This window comes from Capsicum annuum, chromosome 1, assembly GCF_002878395.1.
Source record: "Capsicum annuum cultivar UCD-10X-F1 chromosome 1, UCD10Xv1.1, whole genome shotgun sequence".
Lineage (NCBI taxonomy): Eukaryota > Viridiplantae > Streptophyta > Magnoliopsida > Solanales > Solanaceae > Capsicum > Capsicum annuum.
This window is the reverse complement of record NC_061111.1, coordinates 167,893,153-167,917,117: the sequence shown is the minus strand read 5'-3', so window position 1 is coordinate 167,917,117 and position 23,965 is coordinate 167,893,153. Positions and strand designations below refer to the sequence as shown.

Below are 23,965 nucleotides of genomic sequence, written 5' to 3'. Positions count from 1 at the left end.
AATTTATAAATTCAAACTTGAGACTTGCAAGACTATTGAATAACACATCCCTATCAGAAGTTAATTCTTAGAAATCATCAATTAGAGCACTCATTAAGGAAATAAGTTTCTTTCTATAAAATAAATGAAATTTTTCCTTAAGTTCAAGAATACTTACCTCAGAAGTGTCATCTTCTTCTTCTAAGTCTGAATCTTTAATGGCCATGAATGTAATTTCATCAATTTCTTCATCATCATCTGATTCATCTAAATCAAATCCCAAAGTAGCTACCATAGCATATTCTTCCTTATCCCTTTTCTTGGACTTATCCTTCAATTCCTTCTCAGCTCTTTCATTTTTCTATTCAATTTCCCAAATAGGAAAATCCCTAGTTTGGTGATCTATTTTACGACACTTGTAACAACTAGTAGGATTATTGTTGGAACGTATTTTTCTACCTGTTCCTTTTTTCTTTTTGAAGAATATGTTGAAGTTCTTAGTTGTGAAAGTAACTTGTTCTTTATCCAGTTCAACTTCTTTATCACTACCAGATGCCTTTAATGACAGAGTTTTATCAGGAGCTGATATTTCCTTTTTGCTTTCATCAATTTACATTTCGTAAGTCTTCAAATTTCTCACTAGTTCATCCAAAGTCATATTTGTAAGATCCTTTGCTTCCCTAATGGAAGTGACTTTGACATCCCATTTAGACTTGGGCAGTACCCTTAACACCATTTCAACTTGCTCTTCAAGAGGGATGACTTTACCCGAGGAAGTTAATTCATTTGTTAAGGTGGTAAGTCTTGTCATCATCTCATGATGAGATTCATTCTCCTTCATTTTAAAGGCCTTATATTTAGTAAAACGAAGACCAATTCTGAATTTTCTCACTTGGGTAGTTCCCTCATGTGTATTGACCAAGGAATCTCAGATTTGCTTGGCAGTGGAGACTAGAAAACAATACAACTCAAGAACCAACCTAATACATAAAGTCTAAAACTCCTTAACCCTAAGTAATAGGAACAGGTTCAACTATGATTCCTTCAAGATTTGGAACTACCGAGATAATTTGTCAATGGCTGCAATCTTTATCAGTGCACACATAATTATATCAATCACTTTCTCTATTTAACAGCAACTCTTCAAAGAGTCCTTCGTGCCATCAATCTTCTATCTTTAGTTGGACTCTTCAACTCATCAAAATTTGTTGTTAAGTCAAAGTCCTTCAAGTCAAACTCCTTATCTTCATATATTGTTCTCAACCACAACTTCTACCTTTTAACTTATGATTAATCATTATGATTTTATCAAGTCCAGATCTCTTGCACTATTATCTTGTCATATTTTTTTAGTGATGAACTTGTGTTACCTTGACTCTGCACACTAGTTCAATGGACCGCTTCAACTAGCATGTTTCATGTATTATGTCATTCACCAAAACCATCCCAACATTTTTGTTTTCTTAAAGATCCTTAATCACATAAAATCAAAGAAAGGGGGAGCAGCAAACCAGTTATAAATTCGCAACTCGAAGAACACTACTATCATTCTTAACACTACTATCATTCTTAGTTCTTATTATAGCATCTGCTCTCTTTCTCTTATTATACCTATTATGTTTACATTCACACTTTTTCCATCTTCTAACTACACTTTCTTCTTCCTATTATTTCTTCTACTCAATATTTCTCTATGATCAGCTATTGTACTACCTGCAACCCAAATCCTTTCAATCACCAAAGACTCTTCAACCCTATAATACATTACTGTAATAGGGCAAAGAACTTCTTTAATACCCATCAATTTCATAGTCCACCTTGGCAGTGAGGGCTAATTGGTGGACTATGAAAAAGGTTATGATAGCTCAACTTATAGCCCCGCTTACTGTAAGTCTAAACAATGTTCTTTTTCCAAAGTTGATTCTTCTACCTATCAAAACTACTTCCAACCTAAACCTTGACCATGTCCTGGATGCAACCACAATACTTGCCATACTAAAGTTGGAAATCCCATAATTAAGACCTACACATACTATGCAGAACTCACTGAGGATGTGTTGGCCATTGGTTCAGCGCCAGTCATCAAAAAAAGGTTTATTTTCACTTATGTTGAGTCTGATATGATATACCATCTTGCCAAAGAAGTTACAGGTATTGAATTATATTATTGGGGACTATCTCATCTAAAAGATTATATAGTTGGAGAGAGCATACCTTTTAATTATTCAATTATGCTAGGTATCCCCCCTCACATGCCTTCCTTTTTTATTTTTGGTAGCCACATTTGAGTTGATGACCTCTTGCCTTATTTGATCCTCATCTAAAAGTTAAACCAGTTAAAGCAAGGGTATTTTTTGATTATGTCATGTCTCAAAAATAGGAATTGCAGGCTTTGGACACAATAGTACTATTTCAATCCCTAATCAACTTGCTTCATTAAACTCAAGATTCACACCAGGAAGTTTGGTATTTTCTTGAGCTCCTTTACAAGATCTAGTAGTGTTATTTTTATCAGTTTTAGTCCATATTATGTTTACAATCCTATGATTGATATCTCCAAGAATCTTGTCAATACCCTACTAGTCAAAAATTGCATTGGCATTTTGAATCCTTTGGAGTACCATGTCAAAGGGTCATCCATACGAATAGACGGGAAAGATGTGCCACTAAATAAAACATTGTTATCTATTAGTAAGCTAGGGTATGGTGGGACGAGAATCAGCACAACAATACCTTGCATAGTTTTGCACACAAACATTTATGAAGTTGTTAAAACTCTTTTTATCAAGGCACTTCCTAAAAATATGACACTTGTAGAACCTCCTATGAAATGACTTGGAGCTTTCTTTAGTTCCAAAAATATTAGTAGAACAATTGTTGGACCAGATGTTCCTGTGATCGATTTTTACTTCCACAATAAGAGTGCAATTTAGATGATTTATGGATCAAATTTAGTGGTACAAGTTAGAGAGGATTTTACGTGTTTAGTGCTTATGGGACAAGATCAACTATGGGCACCATCCATTTTGATAGGAGGACATCAATTGGAAATCTATTATCTATTAGATCTATTAAATCCGCACACCCCCCTACAAATGGTATCAAAGCTATAAATTTACAAATGGAAGAGAAATATATGTTAGAGTTAGGATTAGATCTACCTATAAATTATTAAATTAGTTATGCGAAGACCATTTAAAAATAGAGAAGCTTTTAGAAAAATTAAAGAATCTTTAATTAGTAATTATTCAGAATATATAAGTCTAAATAAAACAAAAGAAAACCCACAAAAATTAGCCTACTTAATTACATTAATATCTAGTATTGAATCAAAATTAATAACACATTTAAAATCCAGAAGAACGAAACACATACCACCTAATTATGATAAAATTATATTTAGATATCCACCAAGATATTATAAATATAATTTAAAATGAATAAAGAACAAAAATACAAAGAATTAAAACAAATTATCTCTGAAAAACGTAAAGAATTAAAAATAAGAATAAAAAGACTACATTATAATATATTTGCCGGAGTTAGTAAAAATTCAATAGATACACAAAAAGATGAAATATCAAAATTAGAATCACAAATAGATAGTTTAGAATATGTATATCAACATGACCTATTCACAAGAAAATGAATAAAGAAGAATTTATAATAGATGAAAAAATATATGAAAACTACGAAGGATCAAAAATAAAAATAGTATTTTCTAATCTAGGACGAACATATAAGAAAATAGGTGAACATTTATATCTAATGTTAGAAAAAGAAGAATTAAAATTAGAAGATAAATTGACAGCAATGGTAAGATAGAAAAAGAAAATGAAGAGATAGATAGGAAAAAGGAAATAGAAAAAATAAAACAACAAACTACGGAAGAAATACGAAAAATAGAAGAAACTAAAAATAGCAGGATTGCTGAATTAGAAAAAGAACTACAAATATTAAAAGAGTTGTATGAACAACGACAAAAAGAAAAAGAAGAAAAAGATAGAGAACAGAAATTACTGAACGAAATAAATCAATTTAAGGAAAAATTAGAAATAAAAAACGAAGAATTAGAAATAAATAATATAGATATTGAAGAGACAGAGACAGATAATTATGATTCCGAAGATAGTGAAACATATACAGAAATATTAACAAATACAAAAAATTTAGAAATCAATGAAAAACAAAAAGAAATTAATGAGGAAAACTTAGAAAATACCCACACAGAAATAAATACTCTTGATAAAAAAGAAAATGAAAATATAATACCTAAAACAACAGAAATAAGAAAACCTATGTATTATAAGAATAAGTTTAAAAAATATAATGAATATGACAAATGGATACCAAAACAAATAATTAATAAAAATTATAACTTTTTAGATCTAGACTGTGTAATAGATACAGAAAAAACAATACAATTATGGATAGGATATATGACAAAATAATTATTAGATAATAATATAAATATAACGGATGCACCAGAATATATAGAAAAAACTTTAATAGGATCAGTAAAACTATGGTTTGCAAATTTAACTGAAAATAGCAAAAAAGTATTAAGAACTAATAAACCTATAGAAGGAACATCAACAACAACAACTAAACTAACACCTATAGAATTATTAAAAAAATATGAAACAGCTATAAAAGATGAATTTGGTAGTACGACAACAATCGAAGAAGAACAAAATAAAGAAAAAGATACAAATAGGAATCTAATGTTAAAATTAGCAATATGTAATATGTGTTATATAGATGAATATACTTGCGCATTTAAAGAATATTATTACAAAGGAGCATATAGTATAGAAGAAAGTAAAGAAATAAGAAAATTATATTTTAATAAATTACCCGAATCATTTAGTACGAAAATAATAAAAAGTTGGGAAGAAGCAAAAATAGTAGATACGTTAGGAGCAAGAATAAAATTTTTACAACAATGGTATAGAAACTTATGTGAAAAATATAGAGAAGAATTAAAAATGGAAAAAACATTAATAAGAAATTTAGCATGTTGCAAAAATAAAATAGCACCCCAATTTGGATGCGAAGAAAGATATTATAAGAAAAGAAAAAGACATAAGAAATATAAAAAATATAAAAAAATTAAAATATAAATATAAGAAACCAAGAAAAAGATATTATGTAACAAATTATAAACATAAAAGACCATATAGAAAGAAGAAATCTATAAAAGAATGTACTTGTTATAATTGTGGAAAGTTAGGACATTTAGCTAGAGATTGTAAATTACCTAAAAATTCAAAAAATAAACAAATATCAGAAATAAAAATAGATAATACCGAATATATGCAGATAGATTATATAGATTATGAATTAGAAAGCGAGGATAGTATATATGAAATTTCAGAAAACGAAACAGATAATGAAATAGATACTGAAATAGATGAATCAAATGACTGAAGAAGATATAAAAATAATAATAAAGGAAGAATATTTAAATGATGAAGGAACAGAACAAAAAAATAATATTTGATAGTAACATATTTGATGAAATAAAAGGAAAAGAATTAGATTTAAGTGTAGAGAAAATATTTAAAATACCAAAAATAAAAAATATTTTTACTAGGAAAAAGGATGAATATTATGTAGTATGCCAAAAAGAACATGTAATAGACTGCAGATATGCAAAAGGAAAAGCTAGTATACCACTAGTAACAAAAAGAATAATTAATAAAGAAATAAATGATATAAAAAGTAAAGGAGATCCAATAAAATATGTACACCTTGGAGGTACAGAGATATTAATAAAAGCATGTTTTAGAGAAGGAATAGATACACCAATAGAATTATATTTAGCAGATGATAGAATTATAAAACCTATAGAAAAAAGCATAATAACTGCCGTAAAAGGAAATCTAATATATCAAAAATTTAAATTTATAATAAGTGCAAATTATTCAGTAGCAGTAACAGATAGAAATATCGATAAATCACTAGTATTATATTGGAAAATATCAGGAATAGAATTAACCCCAGGAAGTAAAATATTTACAGCAAGATGTAAAAATCTATATGTATTAACAACAAAACATAAAATAACAGGAAAAAATAAGATTAACAAAATACAAATAGAAAGCCCATTCGAACAAATTGTAAAAACAATAGATTATAATGATTATACCTATAGAGACATAGATACAGAAGAAAATTTAGAAATAGTAAATGATAGAATAAGTACAACGAAAAGAATAGCTAATGAAAAACCAGAATCATCAAGCTCATCAAAAAGAACAAGTTATGAAATAAATTCAATAAGTAATTTAAACCAATATTACATAACAGGAAAAATAAATGAAAAAGAATATCTAATACTTTTGAATACAGGACAAGAAGAAAATCATATAGCAAAATATCTAGTAAAAAATGAAGAAATAAAGACTGATAATGATATGTGCCCAGATCTACCAAGAAGTTTAATAAATAATAAAAATATAGCAGAAAAAGAAATAATAATAGGAGTTAGAAAAATAAAAATAGAATTCGAAGTAAAGGAAGAAATGCAAAAAGCAGATATAATATTAGGAATAAAATGGTTAGGACAAGTAAAACCATATAATATAGAACATACACAATTAACCTTAACATATAACAAAGAAAAGTTATTCTTAAAAAGAGCCTTAACATGAAATGAAGATATATGTATTAATGAAGATAGTAGTAGAAGGATATTACAGTAGATATTATACGCCTATGATAGATACAGGAGCAGAAGCTAATTTATGTAGATATAATTGCTTACCAGAAAGCAAATGGGATAAATTAAAAACACCAATAATAGTTAAAGAATTTAATAATGAAGGAAGCTTAATTACTTATAAAGCTAGGAATGTAAAAATACAAGTATGGGATAAGATATTAACAATAGAAGAAATTTATAATTATGAATTAACATCAAAAGATATACTTTTAGGAATGCCATTCTTAGATAAATTATACCCACATATAATAACCAAAACAGACTGGTGGTTTACAACACCATGTAAACAAAAAGTAAGAGCAACAAGAGTTAATAATAAAATAAGAAAGAAAACTGATTGGATAAAAGGAAGTGAAAAAATTACACAAAAGTTAGAAAATATAAAAAATACTGAAGATACAATAGAATTAGTAGTATTTTCGATAAATAAAACAGAAATAACTATATTTTCAATAAATAAAATAGAAATAATTCAGAAAAAATTAGAACAATTATATAGTGAAGATCCATTAAAAGGATGGGAAAAACATAAAACTACTATAAAAATTGAATTAATAGATAAAAATAGCATAATAACACAAAAACCATTAACATATAATTTTGATAATTTAAAAGAATTTAAAATGCCCATAGATGAATTATTAGAAAAACAATATATACAAAGAAGTAATAGCAAACATAATAGTCCAGCATTTATAGTAAATAAATATAGTGAACAAAAAAGAGGAAAAAGTAGGATGGTTATTGACTATAGAAATTTAAATGCAAAAACTATAACATATAATTATCCAATACCAAATAAGATATTAAAAATAAGACAAATCCAAGGATATAATTATTTTAGCAAATTCGATTGTAAATCAGAATTTTACCACCTAAAGCTAGAAGAGGAATCTAAAGAATTAACCGCATTTACGGTACCACAAGGATTTTATGAATGGAACGTGTTACCATTTGGATATAAAAATGCACCAGGTAGATACCAACATTTTATGGATAATTATTTTAAACAATTATCTAATTGTATAGTATACATAGATGATATATTATTATATACAAAAACCAAAGAAGAACATTTAAAATTATTAGAACAATTTACAGATATAATAGAAAAATCGGGAATAAGTCTAAGCAAAAAGAAAGCTGAAATTATGAAAAATCAGATAGAATTTTTAGGAATACAAATAGATAGAAGTGGAGTAAAAATGCAACAACATATAGTACAAAAAATAATAAATTCTAAAGAAGAATTAGATACAAAAAAGAAATTACAATCATTTTTAGGATTAGTAAACCAAGTAAGAGAATATATTCCAAAATTAGCAAAAACTTTAAAACCACTACAGAAAAAATTAAAAAAGGATATAGAATATAACTATGATGAAAAAGATAAAGAACAAGTTCAAAAAATAAAATTACTTTGTAGAGAATTACCAAAATTACAATTTTCAGATGAAAATAAAAAATTTATATATATAGTAGAAGCAGATGCTAGTGAATACAGTTACGGAGGAGTACTTAAATATCGATATGAAGCAGAAAAAATAGAACACCATTGTAGATACTACTCAGGTACGTTCAACGAGACAGAAATAAAATGGGAAATAAATAGGAAAGAATTATGTTCATTATATAAATGTTTATTAGCATTTGAGCCATATATTGTATATAATAAATTTATTGTACGAACAGATAATACACAGGTACGCTGGTGGTTAACAAAGAAAATACAAAATTCAGTTACAACAAAAGAGATTCGAAGACTAGTTTTAAATATATTAAATTTCACATTTACAATTGAAGTGATCAGTACTAACAAAAATGTTATTGCAGATTACATATCAAGACAAAGCTACACAGACTGAAATAATAGAAGAAGATACTCTAGAAAAAATACTTAACACCCTAACTACGCTTTCAATGAAAGTGGACAGTATGGGTAATGAGATAGAAAGGCTAAAGACTAATGAAGATAAACTAAAGTCTATAGCTACAAATCAGCTAACTCAGCAGTGTGCAGAGCTATGTCGATCGGAAGACATTAAAAATCCAGAGCTAGAAGGAGACGTTGGGACACTCCATAAAACCCATAACATTTATCAATCTACTTCTGCAGGTACAAGCAAAGGAGTTAATAGACCAAGATACCAGAGTGTAAATATGAATAAAATATTTGAAAAATCATTTACACCAAAAACACAAAAAGACCATTTATTCATACCCCCACAAGTTAACACATACCGAGATAGCCTAAACCAAGACAAAAAAGTATACAACTACACCGCCCAGAAATACATAGAAAATATATACAGAGTACAAACCTTTCTAAACCACAACCCCAGAGCTACAAATATCAAAGAACCAAATACCAACTATATAACCAAAAAATTACAAGGATATAATAAACTAATTGCACTACCCAAAACTAACCCAAGCCTAGTTAAAACCTGTTTTGACTATGGACTACTAAATACCATATATACCCAAGACGGAGAAGAGCTAACAGCTATGGAAGAATTATACAAGATATTCACTACCTACAAAAGAATAACAAAAGGAAATTTATTTTATATAAAGTGTTATACTGCACCAGCAGAGATACTATATGATGAAATAAAATCAGTTATACAAGTTGTAAAGATAGGATTAACTAGAGATATGATTATACCAAAAGATATTACGCAGCAACCGGAGATACCCAGAATTGAGATACCAGATTTTTATGCAAATAAACGACTTATTGGACTAGCTACGATCATTCAAGAATTAGCAAATAACTATACTAACGAAAACCCAATATGGAGCTATTATTCAAGAGATTATCAAATGATTTACTCAAATTCAAAAGAGCTACGACAAGCAGATATGGAAGATGTAAGACAATGGATAATGACGCTACTCAACCCAGAAAAACAATCTACCGCAAGAGCAATAAAAAAAGGATTTATTTCAGACGGACTACTAACAAGATATTGTAAAATAATTGGACACAAATATCCAGACCACCAATGTTCGAGGTGCAATGGAGAAAATAATATTATTCCAGAGGTACATCTAGAATAAAAATCAAGAAGACAAAATGTCAGCTGGAAAGATAAGATAAGGAGCAATAATGGAGCAGATACGACAAAATCAACGGAGACAAGATACTGTACAAAGTCTGAATTATTGTACAAAGTCTTAATTATTGGTAAGACTTTTACGTAAAGATGTAAGTTTCAAACTTTTCTTAACTTTTTAGAGTAGGATAGGCCATAGGCCCTTTTTGTTGACTTTTTTTCTTTAAGTTTTAAGTTTTTAGTTTTTAGAAAACGTGTAAAGTTAGTTTGATTGATTGCCTTTCGTTCTATAAATAAAGAAGGCAGAAGGCATTGCAAAAGCAAGCCTTCATGCGTTGAAGCAACTTTTCTCTCCACTCCACAACAAATACTTTACTCAGTTAATTAAATAAACATATTCCAATGGAAAAAGCTATGGAGGAACAAAACTCAGAAATATCAAAGCTACCCGAACAGGTATATCTATTTATGATTATGAATAGCTAAATTCATAATTTCCAACAATCATGATATGATAAAATAAATTCATATTAGTTACTTTATAGTAGAATTATTCGAAGAATAATATGTTAAGAAGTTTATTAACAAAGAGGAAACGGAGAAAAATCCCTAAGGACTATGCCATCCTAAAGGTGAAACCAATGAGGCAAGAAGCCGTGGCGGGGAGTAACCAGAGTAGAGGCGCTGTTTAAGGGAAAAAGTATCCGGATTACCATGTTAATAGTGACCGAAGAACATATTATTTAAGAATAATCTAGTATATAGTAAGCTAAGATGACCATATTTTGTTATGTACATGGTTAAAGGGAATATTTTGAAAAAAGCAATTTTATGAAAATGAATGATAATTTATCTGATGTGATGGTAGATAAATTTAAAATACTTATTTTATACACACTTAGAGATATAAAAGTAGCAGATATAAGAAAAATCATATTAGAAAAAGCTTTTGGTAAATATTACATGACTAGAGTAAATTATATACCATATCTACCTAACTACTCTTATAAATACTTACGATGATAAGTTACATAGAATTTTTAGAAAAAGATATAAAAAACATACAGTTACTAGAAAAACAGATAAAAATAAATATAGATAAATACATGGAAAATAAAGATATAAAACACATAAAATTTCTTAATAAAAATATGCAAAAACTACTAAGGCTAAAACAAACAACTACAAAATACCAATTTTAAAAATAGATCATTTAGATTATCTTAAAGTATTAATCTTATATATACTTAAAAATATAGAAATTATAGATATTAAGAAAATAATATTAGAAAAAGTAACAGACTACGAAATTGAAACTACAAATTGTCTAGAACAGTTATACGAAGAAATTTACCCAGAAGGATATTATTCAGATTAAAAAATGTTAGAATATATTAGAAAAACTAGAGAAAATCAAGAAAATCTAAATAATGAAATTAATTATAGAAACCGAATTAGAAAAATAATGGAAAACCTAAAAGAAAAATTAGTATGGATAGAAAAAACCTTAGAAAATTTAGATAAAAGTACATGTGATAGTTTATATAATTTAAAAAACTCACTACGAGAAGAACAACACAAGATAATAAATAACATTGAAAATCTAGAATTAGATATACATTATAGTACAGATAGGATAAATTATTATACAGAAATTTGTAACTCTGCAATTACTACAGGATAAAATAATTAATGAATATATCTTACGAAAAAAGTAAATCATTAAAAGATATTGAAACAAAAATTAAAAAATATCCACGCACAAATAAAAATAGATTCACTAGAAACCTAATCAATCTATTAGATCTATTAAATCTGCGCACCCCCCTACAAATGGTATTAGAGCTATAAATTTACAAATGGAAGAGAAATAATAGACCTAAACATTTATCAATCTACTTCTGCACGTACAAGCAAAGGAGTTAATAGACCTAAACCAAGATAAAAAAGTATACAACTACACCGCCCAGAAATACATAGAAAATATATACAGAGTACAAACCTTTCTGAACCACAACCCCAGAGCTACAAATATCAAAGAACCAAATACCAACTATATAACCCAAAAATTACAAGGATATAATAAACTAATTGCACTACCCAAAACTAACCCAAGCCTAATTAAAACCTGTTTTGACTATGAACTACTAAATACATACTTTTCAATAAAGAAGATAGGTTTCGGTTCCTCACTCAAGCTCTAATAAACATCTTTCTCTAAGTACGATAACACCTCTAAAAGTTGAGAACCTTTTTACCAAGGCGCATCCTGGAACTTTTATTTTTATTTCAGCTTTTTTTGCTCTTCCTTTCTTTTCATTTTTGTGCTCGTTGGAATTAATAACAGTAGCATGTTGAGCTTATCAAGTTGTACTACTACTAAAATAACTAAAATCTTATTTAACAGCTATCTTACTCTCAATTGGATTTTTTTATTGTCAAAGAGGAAGGTGTCATTTTGGGATAATTTCAAAAACATCTTTAGGTTTGATTTCATAGTTCTAACTTCTCTTTTAATTTGTAATAATATTATCTCCTCTTTTGTTTTGATTTTGCTGTAAATATTTTTAGATTATTTTTCTTTTGGGCAAGTAAAGATGACGGAGAGAATAGTTAATAATCTGAACAATTTTGCTTTCAACTTTACTCTCTTTTTGGTTGATTAATTTTTATGAATACTGTAATTTTGTAACACGTCTAATAGTAGCTACTTAATAATTCATAGTCACCTCCAGCTTCATAAGTTGACGGGATTATAAACTAATTGCAATGCATGAAAAGCAATTGACTTAATGGTTTTATGCATAAATGTATAATGCAGTATTGTATTGATTAGAAGATACCTATCATTTGAAAATTTATTATTTGTAATAAAGTACATTACTATCAAATAAGTTTACGGCCATCTTCTTGGCATTGATTGCACCATGTGAAGATGATAGCCATAAGCTTAAGTTTCCTGCACCTGTTTGATTCAGCTAAGAAATATCTAAATTTGAAATATAAAATAAATTTACACTTAGTTCTCTATTCTAGGTTCATTTCATCTATTATTGATGATCAAATATTGTGTGAGACACAATATAAAGGGTTAGGAAAGGGGCATCGTCCAATCTCGATCAGATTATGCATATCTATAATTTAAAATTTGTTAATTTAAATATCTAATTAAAGAGTTGGAGCAAAGTTAATATCTCAAATGGTCATTCAACTAAGAACTCTTTTCTAATAAAGTCACTTAACTTTGATTTTTTACTTCAAAAGTAACTCTACATTAAGCAGAGATAATAGATCCCTCTGATACTAAATATAAAACCTTACAAAGGTCACTGGATATAGTTAATCGACATACTTCCGACCATTGTTACCTAATCGCCTTCAATGATGGTTTCACTTTCTTTGGGTAAGTCCTCAAAGCACTCACACCTCACTCTGCAGATGATATAGAGTTTGTAGAAATTTTGTACTTAGGGATCCAGATCACTGGCTTTACATTTATACTATTCTTGTATCAATGAACAGTTATTGGAGTAGTTTTCATCTTTTAAGAACATCAATTCTCTTAGGATAGCTTCAGATAATAGGGATTACAACTGGTCTAAAAATAATGATTGTGTTAGATAATAAGGATTACAACTGGTCTAAAAATAATGACCATTTTCCCTACGTCTTTTAATGGGACACTATGTTCATAGTCCAAATGACACTAGGATTCATCCAAGTCCCCTGAAATATACAAAGGATTGTAGCAAGCATCAAAGACAAGATGCACTATAGAAACATCAATTAAACAATACTTCACGGAGAATAATGAGGTAGTAAATGCTCCGGCCAAACACACTGCCACATGATGGAACTTTAAATTTGTAGATACTAACGTATGCTATTTATGGTAATTTATATAAGAATTACATAAGTGTTTTGTGAATGTATGAGAACCTAGAAGCAATTTGAAGTGGAATTCTATAACTATGATGTATGACCTTTTCATTTAATTTTGAAATAGTTTCGAGTTGCATTTGATGTAGTATGAGTGTGATGATTTGTGATATATATATTTGTAGTTTGATAGACTATTGGTAGCTTCGTGAGCTTGGTCTAACTATTTATATTATCTATTTTTATAGTATTTGAATTGAATAATTGGCAGGTGCCCCAGCTGAGAAAAAAATAGTGTTTTACTGTCAATTTTTTTCAGTAATTAAACTGACATCATGAAGTTAGTTTTTTTCATTTTCATTTTCTAGAAATTGAAAAAATCTGACCCACATATGATTTGATTTTCTAAAAAAAAAAATATTTGTATCCTTAATAAGTCGCTATATGGCATAAAATATAAAAATTTAGTTATGAAACTAACCCTGAAAAGTCAATGTTTTTAAAATCAATAATTAAATAAGTATATCGATCTCACCAGATTGAGATAAATAAATAAAATAATAACATAAGATACTGACCTCATGAGGGTGATATGATTAATATTTTGCAAAATTTATGAATTTTGCGGACAAAGACTATAGACCTTGTGGGGTCAATATTTGAGCCCTCATAAAGTTGGTTTTGAAAATCAATTGAGCATGTTGTGATATACGGTTGAGATCGATTTTCAAGTCATTTTTAATGTGAGGTTGATTTTTTATATCGGTTCTAACAATTATTTTAGTAGTGTCTAAAAATTTTTAGAAGGAATTGAACCGATATATTACATAGGACAAAGACTTGGGGTAAGTTGTCAAATATCCTTTTTTGAAAACTTTGCTTGTCATTTAGACACAAGTCTTGAAAAATTTGTCAAATACCCACTAAATATGATGTCATCATCTCTTCTTTCCAAGTTAACAAATCTAACACACAAGTTTTTAATAATACACTTTAACCCTCTTCTTCATCCATAATTATATTGAAAATATCCTTTCAAAAATAATTTAAAAAATTCAAAAGCTTAAAATAGAAGCTCTCATTTTCCTCTAAAATTCTCCATTTCAGGCACGATTTCGGTTATTTTTCCAGTGATCAGCTAAAAATCAATCCACAAACATCATAATCTTATCCATTGTATTCATTATTATCCCAATTTTTTTGTTATCTTCTAAAACACGCTTTTTACCATTGTTATAAAGCTTTGAAATTGCTCAAATTATGTAAAACCTCTTTAGAATATACATTACCATAGCTCAAGTGACTCCAACTTTGTTTCTCTATTCCATAAACCCAACGATCGTTGATTAGAAATAATTATTTCACTTTCAGTATTTTGTATGAATATTTACCCAATCATTGACCATTCATAGAATAGACATATATCACTAGCAGAATTGAGAATCGAGTCTAGTGTACTTCTAGGACGTCTATTACAGAGGTTGTTCTTGGTTTTGGTGATTTCATGAGAGAATGGGAGGAGACTCCCAAACATTGAAATTAAAAAGCTTTTATTAAGGTAACATTGCTCATTGCGGTTCATCTCTTTTACTCAGGAGAATGAGTACCCATCGCCACTACAATGTTCTTCTCCTCCTCAATGACCTTGATCACCTGTTCTACGGACTGGGTCAGGACCATATTTATCTTGAACGTGAACTACGTCGGATCGATCATTTTATACAGGCAATTCTGGATAGGCTCAGTCTGGAAGCCAGCGACTACATCACCCCCCCCCCCCCTCTATCTCCCTAGTTTAGTAGTTTTAGTTTTAGTTTTTTTGTTGCAGAAGAAATTTTCTTAGTTAGAATTTTTGTTAGAAAAAAGTTTCTTTCTTTTTACCTTTTAGCTAGTTTGGTATTGGTAAAATATATGTATTTACAATGAACAATATCAATATAATGATTTAAGTTTGTTAACTATTTTTACCCTCTTCGTTGTGATTTTTGTTTTTTTATTGATTAACTTCTTCTTGATTATTATTATTTTTGTTGCACTGCAAACTTTTTAAATTCATATTAATCAATTATAAATGTAATAGTGAGCTGTCTTGATAAAATATACGAAAAGTTAACTATTTGATAATTCATGCAAATCGCATATATAGTCTATCATAGACAAGGCTTTCAGTCTGCAAGTGACCAGCTACTATTATAAGACCTACCATCGAACTTGGCCTCTGTCAATTCTTGACCATACATATAGGTCTATCGTAAATCAAATGAATCGATGGGCCATTAGTATCATATTGTTTAAAAGAAAATAATTAAATAAAATTAAATTATGAAAATTGATCAACAATTGGGGGTGGTGATCGAAGAAGTATATGGGTGAGTAGTGATTGAACAAACAACATTATCAAAACATACTTGTGCTTGGAAGGTCCATAGATTCATACGGTCTACCGTAGACGTATAAGTTTTGTGGATTATTGACAGTTGTCATGATCGATAGTAGATCCCGTAGTTTTATGTACATGATTTTGAACACCTCATTATCATATTTTTTAAAAGGATATTGTTAAATAAGAAATAAATAAATTATGAGATTTTACATATATGAAGAAGTTTAAACAAGTCATACGATTATGTAATAGTCCACACAAATTGGAGATGGTAATCAAAGAGGTATACGAATGAGTGCCGAACAAACCACATCCTCTGAATAATGATTGTCAAAGCACAAGAATGTTTTAAGGATGTTGATTGTTCAACCACTACCCATCCACATACCTCTTCGATCACCACCCCCAATTTGTGTGAACTATTACATGATCGTATGACTTATTTATACTCCTTTATAAGTGTAATATTCCAGAATATAATTATTTCTTATTTAATTATTTTTCTAGAAGAACATGATCGTGAGGGTCTATAACCATGTAGATAGAATAACGAGGTCCACAATCGATCTGTACAATTGTCGATAATCAACAAAACTTATACATTTATGGTAGATCAGATGAATTGATGGACCCTCAAATTACAAATATATTTTAATAATGTTGTTTGTTCGACTACTGCCCATCTATATACTCTTTCGATCACCACCCTCAATTTGTGTGGACTCTAACAAGATCACGTGACTTATTTAAACTCCTACATATGTGTAAATTTTTATAGCTTATTTATTTTTTATTTAATTATGTCCTTTTAAACAACATGCTTCTGAGGGTCCATCAATTCATCGGGTCTACTGTAGACTTATATGTCTGATCGAGGATTAACTGTAATACCCGTACATTTTTCCTGGCTTAAAACCATCTCAAGGATGTAAGAACTTACTTTGAAATAAGAATATATTTTTGAAAACGTGGTATTTTTAATATTCTCACTTTCTATCACGTGGAAAACTGAATAATCTTTCCATCGATACCAATTTCATCAAAATCGGGTGTCGCATGAGGAAGTTATGGCTGAAATACAGAAGGTATAAAAACCACGCAGGTGCAACGGTGCAGGCCGACGGACCGTCGAACAAGCGATGGACCATCAACCCCGATTGTATCATCAAGGCAGTGAGTCAGTCTTCTGGCTATTTACGATGAAGAGGTTCGATGGACCGTCGACCCAGAGATGGATCGTCGTACCCTACCATCGCTCAATAGCAGTAAGTCCCAGTTCTGTCTCAGTCCGGCGGAGAGGTTCGATGGACCGTCGACCCAGTGATGGACCATCGCACCCCACCATCGCACGTCCCGCTCAGTTATTTTAAGTCATTTTAATAGGGGTATTTTGGTCTTTTACCACCCACACATATATATATATATACCCAGTATTATCTGATTTCAGTCCCTTTATTCATTATTATTTCACACCAACAAATATTAGGGTTTCTCTCTAAAATTAATCATCAAGAACAAAATCCAAATCTTTTTCAAGAATTAAGAGATTCAAATCTCTCAGGTTCAAGAACATCAAGAAACTCAATCCAGGTATGCATAATGTTCATTCATGGACCCCTTTCGTCCATGAAGCCCAAAAATCTCTCTTCTAAATTCAAGTTATGGATTTTCTTTGTGAATTTCATGATTGGACTACTTTTGTTCATATTGATAATTAGTAATTAGATCCTATTCCATGATTGGGTGATAAGTTCTATGTGGGTTGATTAGTATAGATATGGATTAATGCAAAACTATGATTAAACCCTTGAATGATGAAATTAGAATTGAACCAGGGCGTTTAATTGTGTTACAATGTTGTTTACATCTACTATGCCTACCATCTGTTTGATTAAATGCCTAGATGAAGGAAAATTCCCAACTAGCATGATATCATGAAATCCCCATGTATGTACAAGTTTATTCCTATCACATGTTTGATGAAATGCTTCAATAAATGTATTATGGTGATTATTATATATTCAAGTATGTCATGCTTTGTCAGTTTCCTTCTATCGAGTCCTGGGTACTTGTACTCGAAACATTAGCTATGTTCCTAGAGCCATGTCATGTTTTCACGATATTCTCAGTCAAGCTATGAATCCTTAGACTTCAGATAGTCTTATGACTCAGGAAATCTTCATGATCTCATGAACTCAGCTAGTTGTCAGATATCAGTAGTATTCCGTCAGTCAACGGAATGCAGTAATTTCATCCATGTACAGTTAAGTTAATTATGTTCAGAGTCTAATCAGATGGGAGAGGAATTAGCACTAAGTGAACCTAAGGATGAGGACACACACTGTCAGATAAGGGTGTGATCCTTAGAAGTCATCCTTGTATTCCAGAACTATGTAGCCAGCATAGGTTGAGACATCAACACTGTCCGATGAGGGTTGATGAGGTGGATAAGAATTGTCATATAAGGTCCCCACCATTCTCTTTTAGGGACACTATCAGATGAAGGTCACCTATAGCTTGTCCTTACCAGTGGAACGGTATTGAAACCCTTCTAATTGGGGTTATAGATTGGACCCCAACTCAGGCATAGTAGCATATTAGGGGCATGTCGGTTAAATAACTACTTCCCACAGTTTTAGTATCAGTATCAGTCAAGAACTCAGATAGTTCTTCAGATTTCAGGACTATCAGATACAGTCAATTTAGATATAGTACGAAACTCACTAGTTCCATCAGATTCAGGACTATTAGCTACAACACTCATGTTATCAGTTATATCAGTTACCAGTATGTCATGTTATTAGTATTCAGATTCAGTAATCAGGTATTCACGGTATCAGTGTCAGTCATTATTTCTTATACATGTATTCTCACGGTCATGATAGCTAGTCAGTTATTATTATTGTTCATGTATATGAACCCCATTCTACCTTACATGTATACCAGTACATTCAGCCATACTGACGTATTCGCGATATGATGTCTTATACCATAGGTTCAGAGATACGAGCTCCAGATCAGCAGTAGATTCCAGTCTCAGTAGTCAGAGTTAGAAGTGAGTCCTCATCCTTTGAGGACATGATTATTTCTCTACTATCTCATTAATTAGTTTCTTAGTTAGAGTTAGTTGGGGACATATCCTATCAACTCCTTACTCATTCAAACAGTCATTTTTAGAGGTTTTCCAGACTATCATGTTTCAAAATTTAGTATTTTTAGTTTTGTTTTGGGTATTCTATTGCCCCACATAGATGTTATATTATTCAGATTACGTTTAGTTTTGAACCTTATGGACTTTCAATTTATGTTTTTGCATTATTCAGTATTTTATATAGTATACAGGTACAAATATCATTCATGGGTTAGCTTATGGTCCTTTGGGGTCATGAGCACCGTGTAGCATTCCGTATACCAGATTCGGGGCGTTACAAACTTGGTATCAGAGCCTAAGGTTCAATAGAGTTCTAGGAAGTCTGAAAGACGCATCTAGTAGAGTCTTGTACATGGGTGTGTTGCGCCCTACATTTATGTGCAGGAGTCTATAAGATGTTTAGGAACAGTTTCCCTTCTTTCCATATTCATGCCATGCCAGTGAGCATAATATCAAGTCAATATCTCAGTCTAATCCACTTCTTATCTTTATTTCAGAACACGCCTCCCAAGAGAAGAACCCAGCCTGTCCAAGAAGATCCCTTGGATGAACATATTTTTTATGCAGAGTTCAAGGCTGCATTTACCATTTTTGCTCAGTGAGTTACTGCTCAGAATGAACGTCCGGCTGTTGTTCCATCCATCCTAGTGGCCAATTCAGCTGTATCTAGGATTTGGGACTCCACCCGAATGAATCCTTTAACCTTTCTCGGGTCTAAGACAAATGAGGACCCTTAGGAATTCCTAGATCAGGTGAAGAAGGTGACAGATATCGTGGGAGTGACTACTATCAAGAGTGTTAAGCTGGCTGTATATCAGTTGTAGGATATTGGTCATACTTGGTTCAAGCAGTGAAAGTCAAAAAGGGTAGACGATGCAGGGTCAGTTGAGTGGGAAGAGTTCACTTCCGCATTCCTTGATAGATTCTTTCCCCTAGAGGTTAAAGAATCTAAGGTGCTAGAATTCATCAACCTTAGGTAAGACAATATGACAGTGAAAGAGTATTCCCTTAAGTTTACTCAATTAGCTAGATATGCCCCTCATGTGGTTGCAGATAGCAGGGAAAAGATAAGTATGTGTTAGGGGTGAATGATAGCGTGGTTAATGAGTGCAGATCCGCCATGCTGAATAGTGACATGACTTTATCCAGACTTATAACTCATGCTTAGCAGATAGACGAGAAAAATATGAAAACGAGGGAAAAACAGAATAACAGAGCAGAGATAGGTATTTTAGACTTTACTCAGCCTAAATCAAAAGGATAAAACCATTCTTAGTTTCTTCCTAAGACATCAGTTCCAGCTCCTTATTTAACCATTGCTCCAGCTCCTATGTTTATAGATAGAGTGTCAGGCCCTCAGTCTCAGGGCAATGTTAGCAGCGCCCGCACTTATCCTCTTTTTCAGACTTATGGTAAGAACCACAAGGGTGTTTGCAGATCTGATAGTGATGTCTATTTCGATTATGGCACGTCAGGCCACAGAGTCAGAGACTACCCTCAGTCAGGTTACCAAAGTCATCTCCACTCCTCAGCTCAGTCCGACCACCTAAATTAGCAGGGCGCTACCTCTAGTGCTACTAGTGGGCAACACCTAAATCATCTATATGCTCTTTAGTCCTGACAAGATTAGGAAAATTCTCTTGGTGTGGTTATTGGTACGTTATAGATATTTTATGTGCATGTTTGCGCTTTGCTAGATCTAGGAGCTTCTCTGTCTTTTGTCACTCCTTATATAGCGGTTGATTTCAGAATTAGTCCCAAAATTCTAGCAGAGCCTTTTTCAGTCTCTACCCTAGTGGGTAAAACCATCATAGCCCGGTGGGTATACAGGAACTGCCCGGTCATAATATTTTAGAAAGTCGTTGAATTAGAGATGACTGATTTTGATGTCATTCTCGACATGGATTGGCTTCATTCCTGCTATGCCACAGTTGGCTGTAGAAATAAAGTAGTCCAGTTTCAGTTCCCTAATGAACCCATCCTAGAGTGGAAAGGTAGTGTATCCGCTTTTAGAGGTTAGCTTGTTTCCTACCTTCGAGCAAGGAAATTGATATCTAAGGGATGTATCTATCATCTTGTTCATGCTAAGGATTTCAGTTTTGAGACTCCCATTCTTCAATCAGTTCTAGTTGTAAATGAATATTCAGATGTCTTTCCTAAAGATCTTCCAGGAATTCCTCCCAAAAGGGAAATAGACTTCGGTATTGACCTTCTTCCAAATACTCAGCCTATATCTATTCCTCTATGTAGAATAGAACCAGCAGAACTTAGAGAACTTAAAGAATAGTTGAAGGATCTCTTAGATAAAGGATACATCATGCCTAGTGTTTCCCCGTGGGGCGCGCCAATATTATTTATGCGCAAGAAAGATGGTTCTCTCAGAATATGCATTGATTACCGTTAAATCAATAAGGTTAAGGTCAAGAACAAGTATCCTCTCCCCATAATCGATGACTTATTTGACCAACTTCAGGGTGCCAGTTATTTTTGTAAGATAGACCTCAGATCTGGCTATCATTAGCTCAGAGTCAGAGAATGTGACATTCAGAAAATAGCTTTCCATACTCGGTATGGTCACTTTGAATTCTTAGTTATGTCTTTGGGTCTGACCAATGCCCCAGTCGCTTTCATGGACTTAATGAACGGCGTGTTCAAGCAGTACTTGGACATGTTCGTCATAGTCTTCATAGATGATATTCTGGTCTATTCCTGCAGTGAGAGTGATCATGCAGACCATCCCAGAATAGTACTTCAGACTCTCAGAGATCATCAGTTATTTGCCAAATTTAGTAAGTGCAAATTTTAGCTAAGGTTAGTAGTGTTCCTTGGTCATATTATTTTCGATGATAGTATTAGAGTAGATCCTCAAAAGATCGAAGCAGTAAGAAATTGGCCTCGCCCTGTCTCTCCAGTAGATATTAGGAGTTTCTTGGGTATGGCTGGCTATTATCAGATCCTTGCGAGAAGAGCTTTCAGGAGTTGAAGACTCGACTTACCTCATCTCTAGTCTTATCTCTTTTAGATGGTTCAGATGGTTTTGTAGTGTATTGTGATGCATCCAAAGTGGGCTTCGGTTATGTCCTCATGCAGCATGGTAAGGTCATAGCCTACGCCTCCAGACATCTTAAACTCCATGAGAAGCATTATCCTACTCATAATTTTGATTTAGCAGCCGTAGTCTTTGCCTTTAATATTTGGAGGCATTATCTATACAGTGTTCATATAGATGTTTTTACGGATCATAAGAGCCTTCAGTATGTCTTTTCTCAGAAAGATCTCAATCTTCATCAGAGAAGGTGGTTAGTGCTCTTGAAAGATTATGAGATGAGTGTCCTTTATCATCTAGGAAAGGCTAATATAGTGGCCGACGCTCTCAGTAAACTATCCATTGGTAGTGTTTCTAATGTTGAGGATAGTAAGAAGAAGTTAGCTCAGGAAGTCCATCAGCTTGCCAGACTAGGCATTCGCTTAGTCGATACAGAGAAGGGTGATATATGGGTTCAGAGTAGTTCAGAATCATCTCTAGTTTCCGAGGTGAAATAAAAGAAAGATAGAAATCCCAGCCTTGTCAAGTTGAAAGAGTTAGTCCCAAATTAGAAAATAGAGGTTTTCTCCTAAGGGGGAGATGGTGTTCTGCGTTGTCAGGGTCGTCTCTGTGTTCCAGGTGTAGATGACTTAAGGTAGTGAATTCTTGCCAAAGAACATGGTGCACGCTATTCTATTCATCTAGGAGCCACTACGATGTATCGCAGCTTGCGGGAGATCTATTGGTGGAGTGGCATAAAGAGAGATATTGTAGATTTTGTGCTCTACATTTCACCATATTAAGATAGAGCATCAGAAGCCTACTAGTCCTACGTAGGAGTTTATTATTCCTACTTGGAAGTGGGAAGAAGTGAACGTAGACTTCGTGTCGGGTTTACCTCGAACTCATCATCAGCATGATTCAGTTTGGGTCATTATAGATAGGATAACCAAATCAGCTTATTTCCTTCCAGTTCATACCTCTTATTCAGTCGGGATTACGCAAAACTCTACATTAGAGAGTTGGTTAGATTACACGGTGTTTCTATATCTATCATCTCAGACAGAGGTACCCAGTTTACCTCTCACTTTTGGAAAGCATTCCAAAAGGGTCTTGGTACCTAAGTTCATCTTAGTACAACTTTTCATCCTCAGACAGATGGTTAAGCAGAAATGACCATCCATACCTTAAAAGATATGCTAAGGGCGTATGAAATTGATTTCAAGGGAAGTTAGGATGACAACTTGCCTTTGGCTAAGTTTGCATACAACAATAGCTATAATTCCAGTATTCGGATGGCTTCATTTGAAGATATCTATGGTAGGAGATGTAGATCTCCAATTGGTTGGTTCAAAGTTAGTGAGGCCTCAATCATATGGCCTGACTTGGTATTCGATGTCTTAGAAAAAGTCCAACTAATTAGAGAAAGACTTTGGGCTGCTCAAAGCTGACAAAAGACTTATGCAGATATTAGTAGAAAGGATCTCGAGTTTGAGATTGGTTATCATGACTATCTAAAGATCTCTCCCATAAAGGGAGTAAAGAGATTCGATAAGAAGGAAAAGCTCATTCCTCGATATGTCGGTCCCTTCAAGATTCTCAGTCATTTTAGCAAGGTAGCTTATGAGCTCGAATTGCCTTCAGAACTAGCCTCAGTTCATCTAGTCTTCCATGTATCTTTGCTCAAGAAGTTTATAGGTGACCCAACAGTTGTAGTCCCTATTCAGAGCATAGATGTTCAGAACAGCCTCTCTTATGAAGA

At 31.9% G+C, this 23,965-nt stretch overlaps 1 protein-coding gene across 1 annotated transcript in view; it reads left to right on the top strand.

Moving 5' to 3' along the window:
- The first annotated feature begins 1,595 nt into the window (after positions 1-1,595).
- Positions 1,596-23,965, top strand: part of LOC107859531 (probable aspartic proteinase GIP2) — a 93,191-nt gene continuing 70,821 nt past the window's right edge. The window contains 3 exon segments of the mRNA XM_016704579.2: positions 1,596-2,130; positions 2,360-2,430; positions 2,433-2,873. Coding sequence (XP_016560065.2) covers positions 1,596-2,130; positions 2,360-2,430; positions 2,433-2,873 — 1,047 coding nt within the window.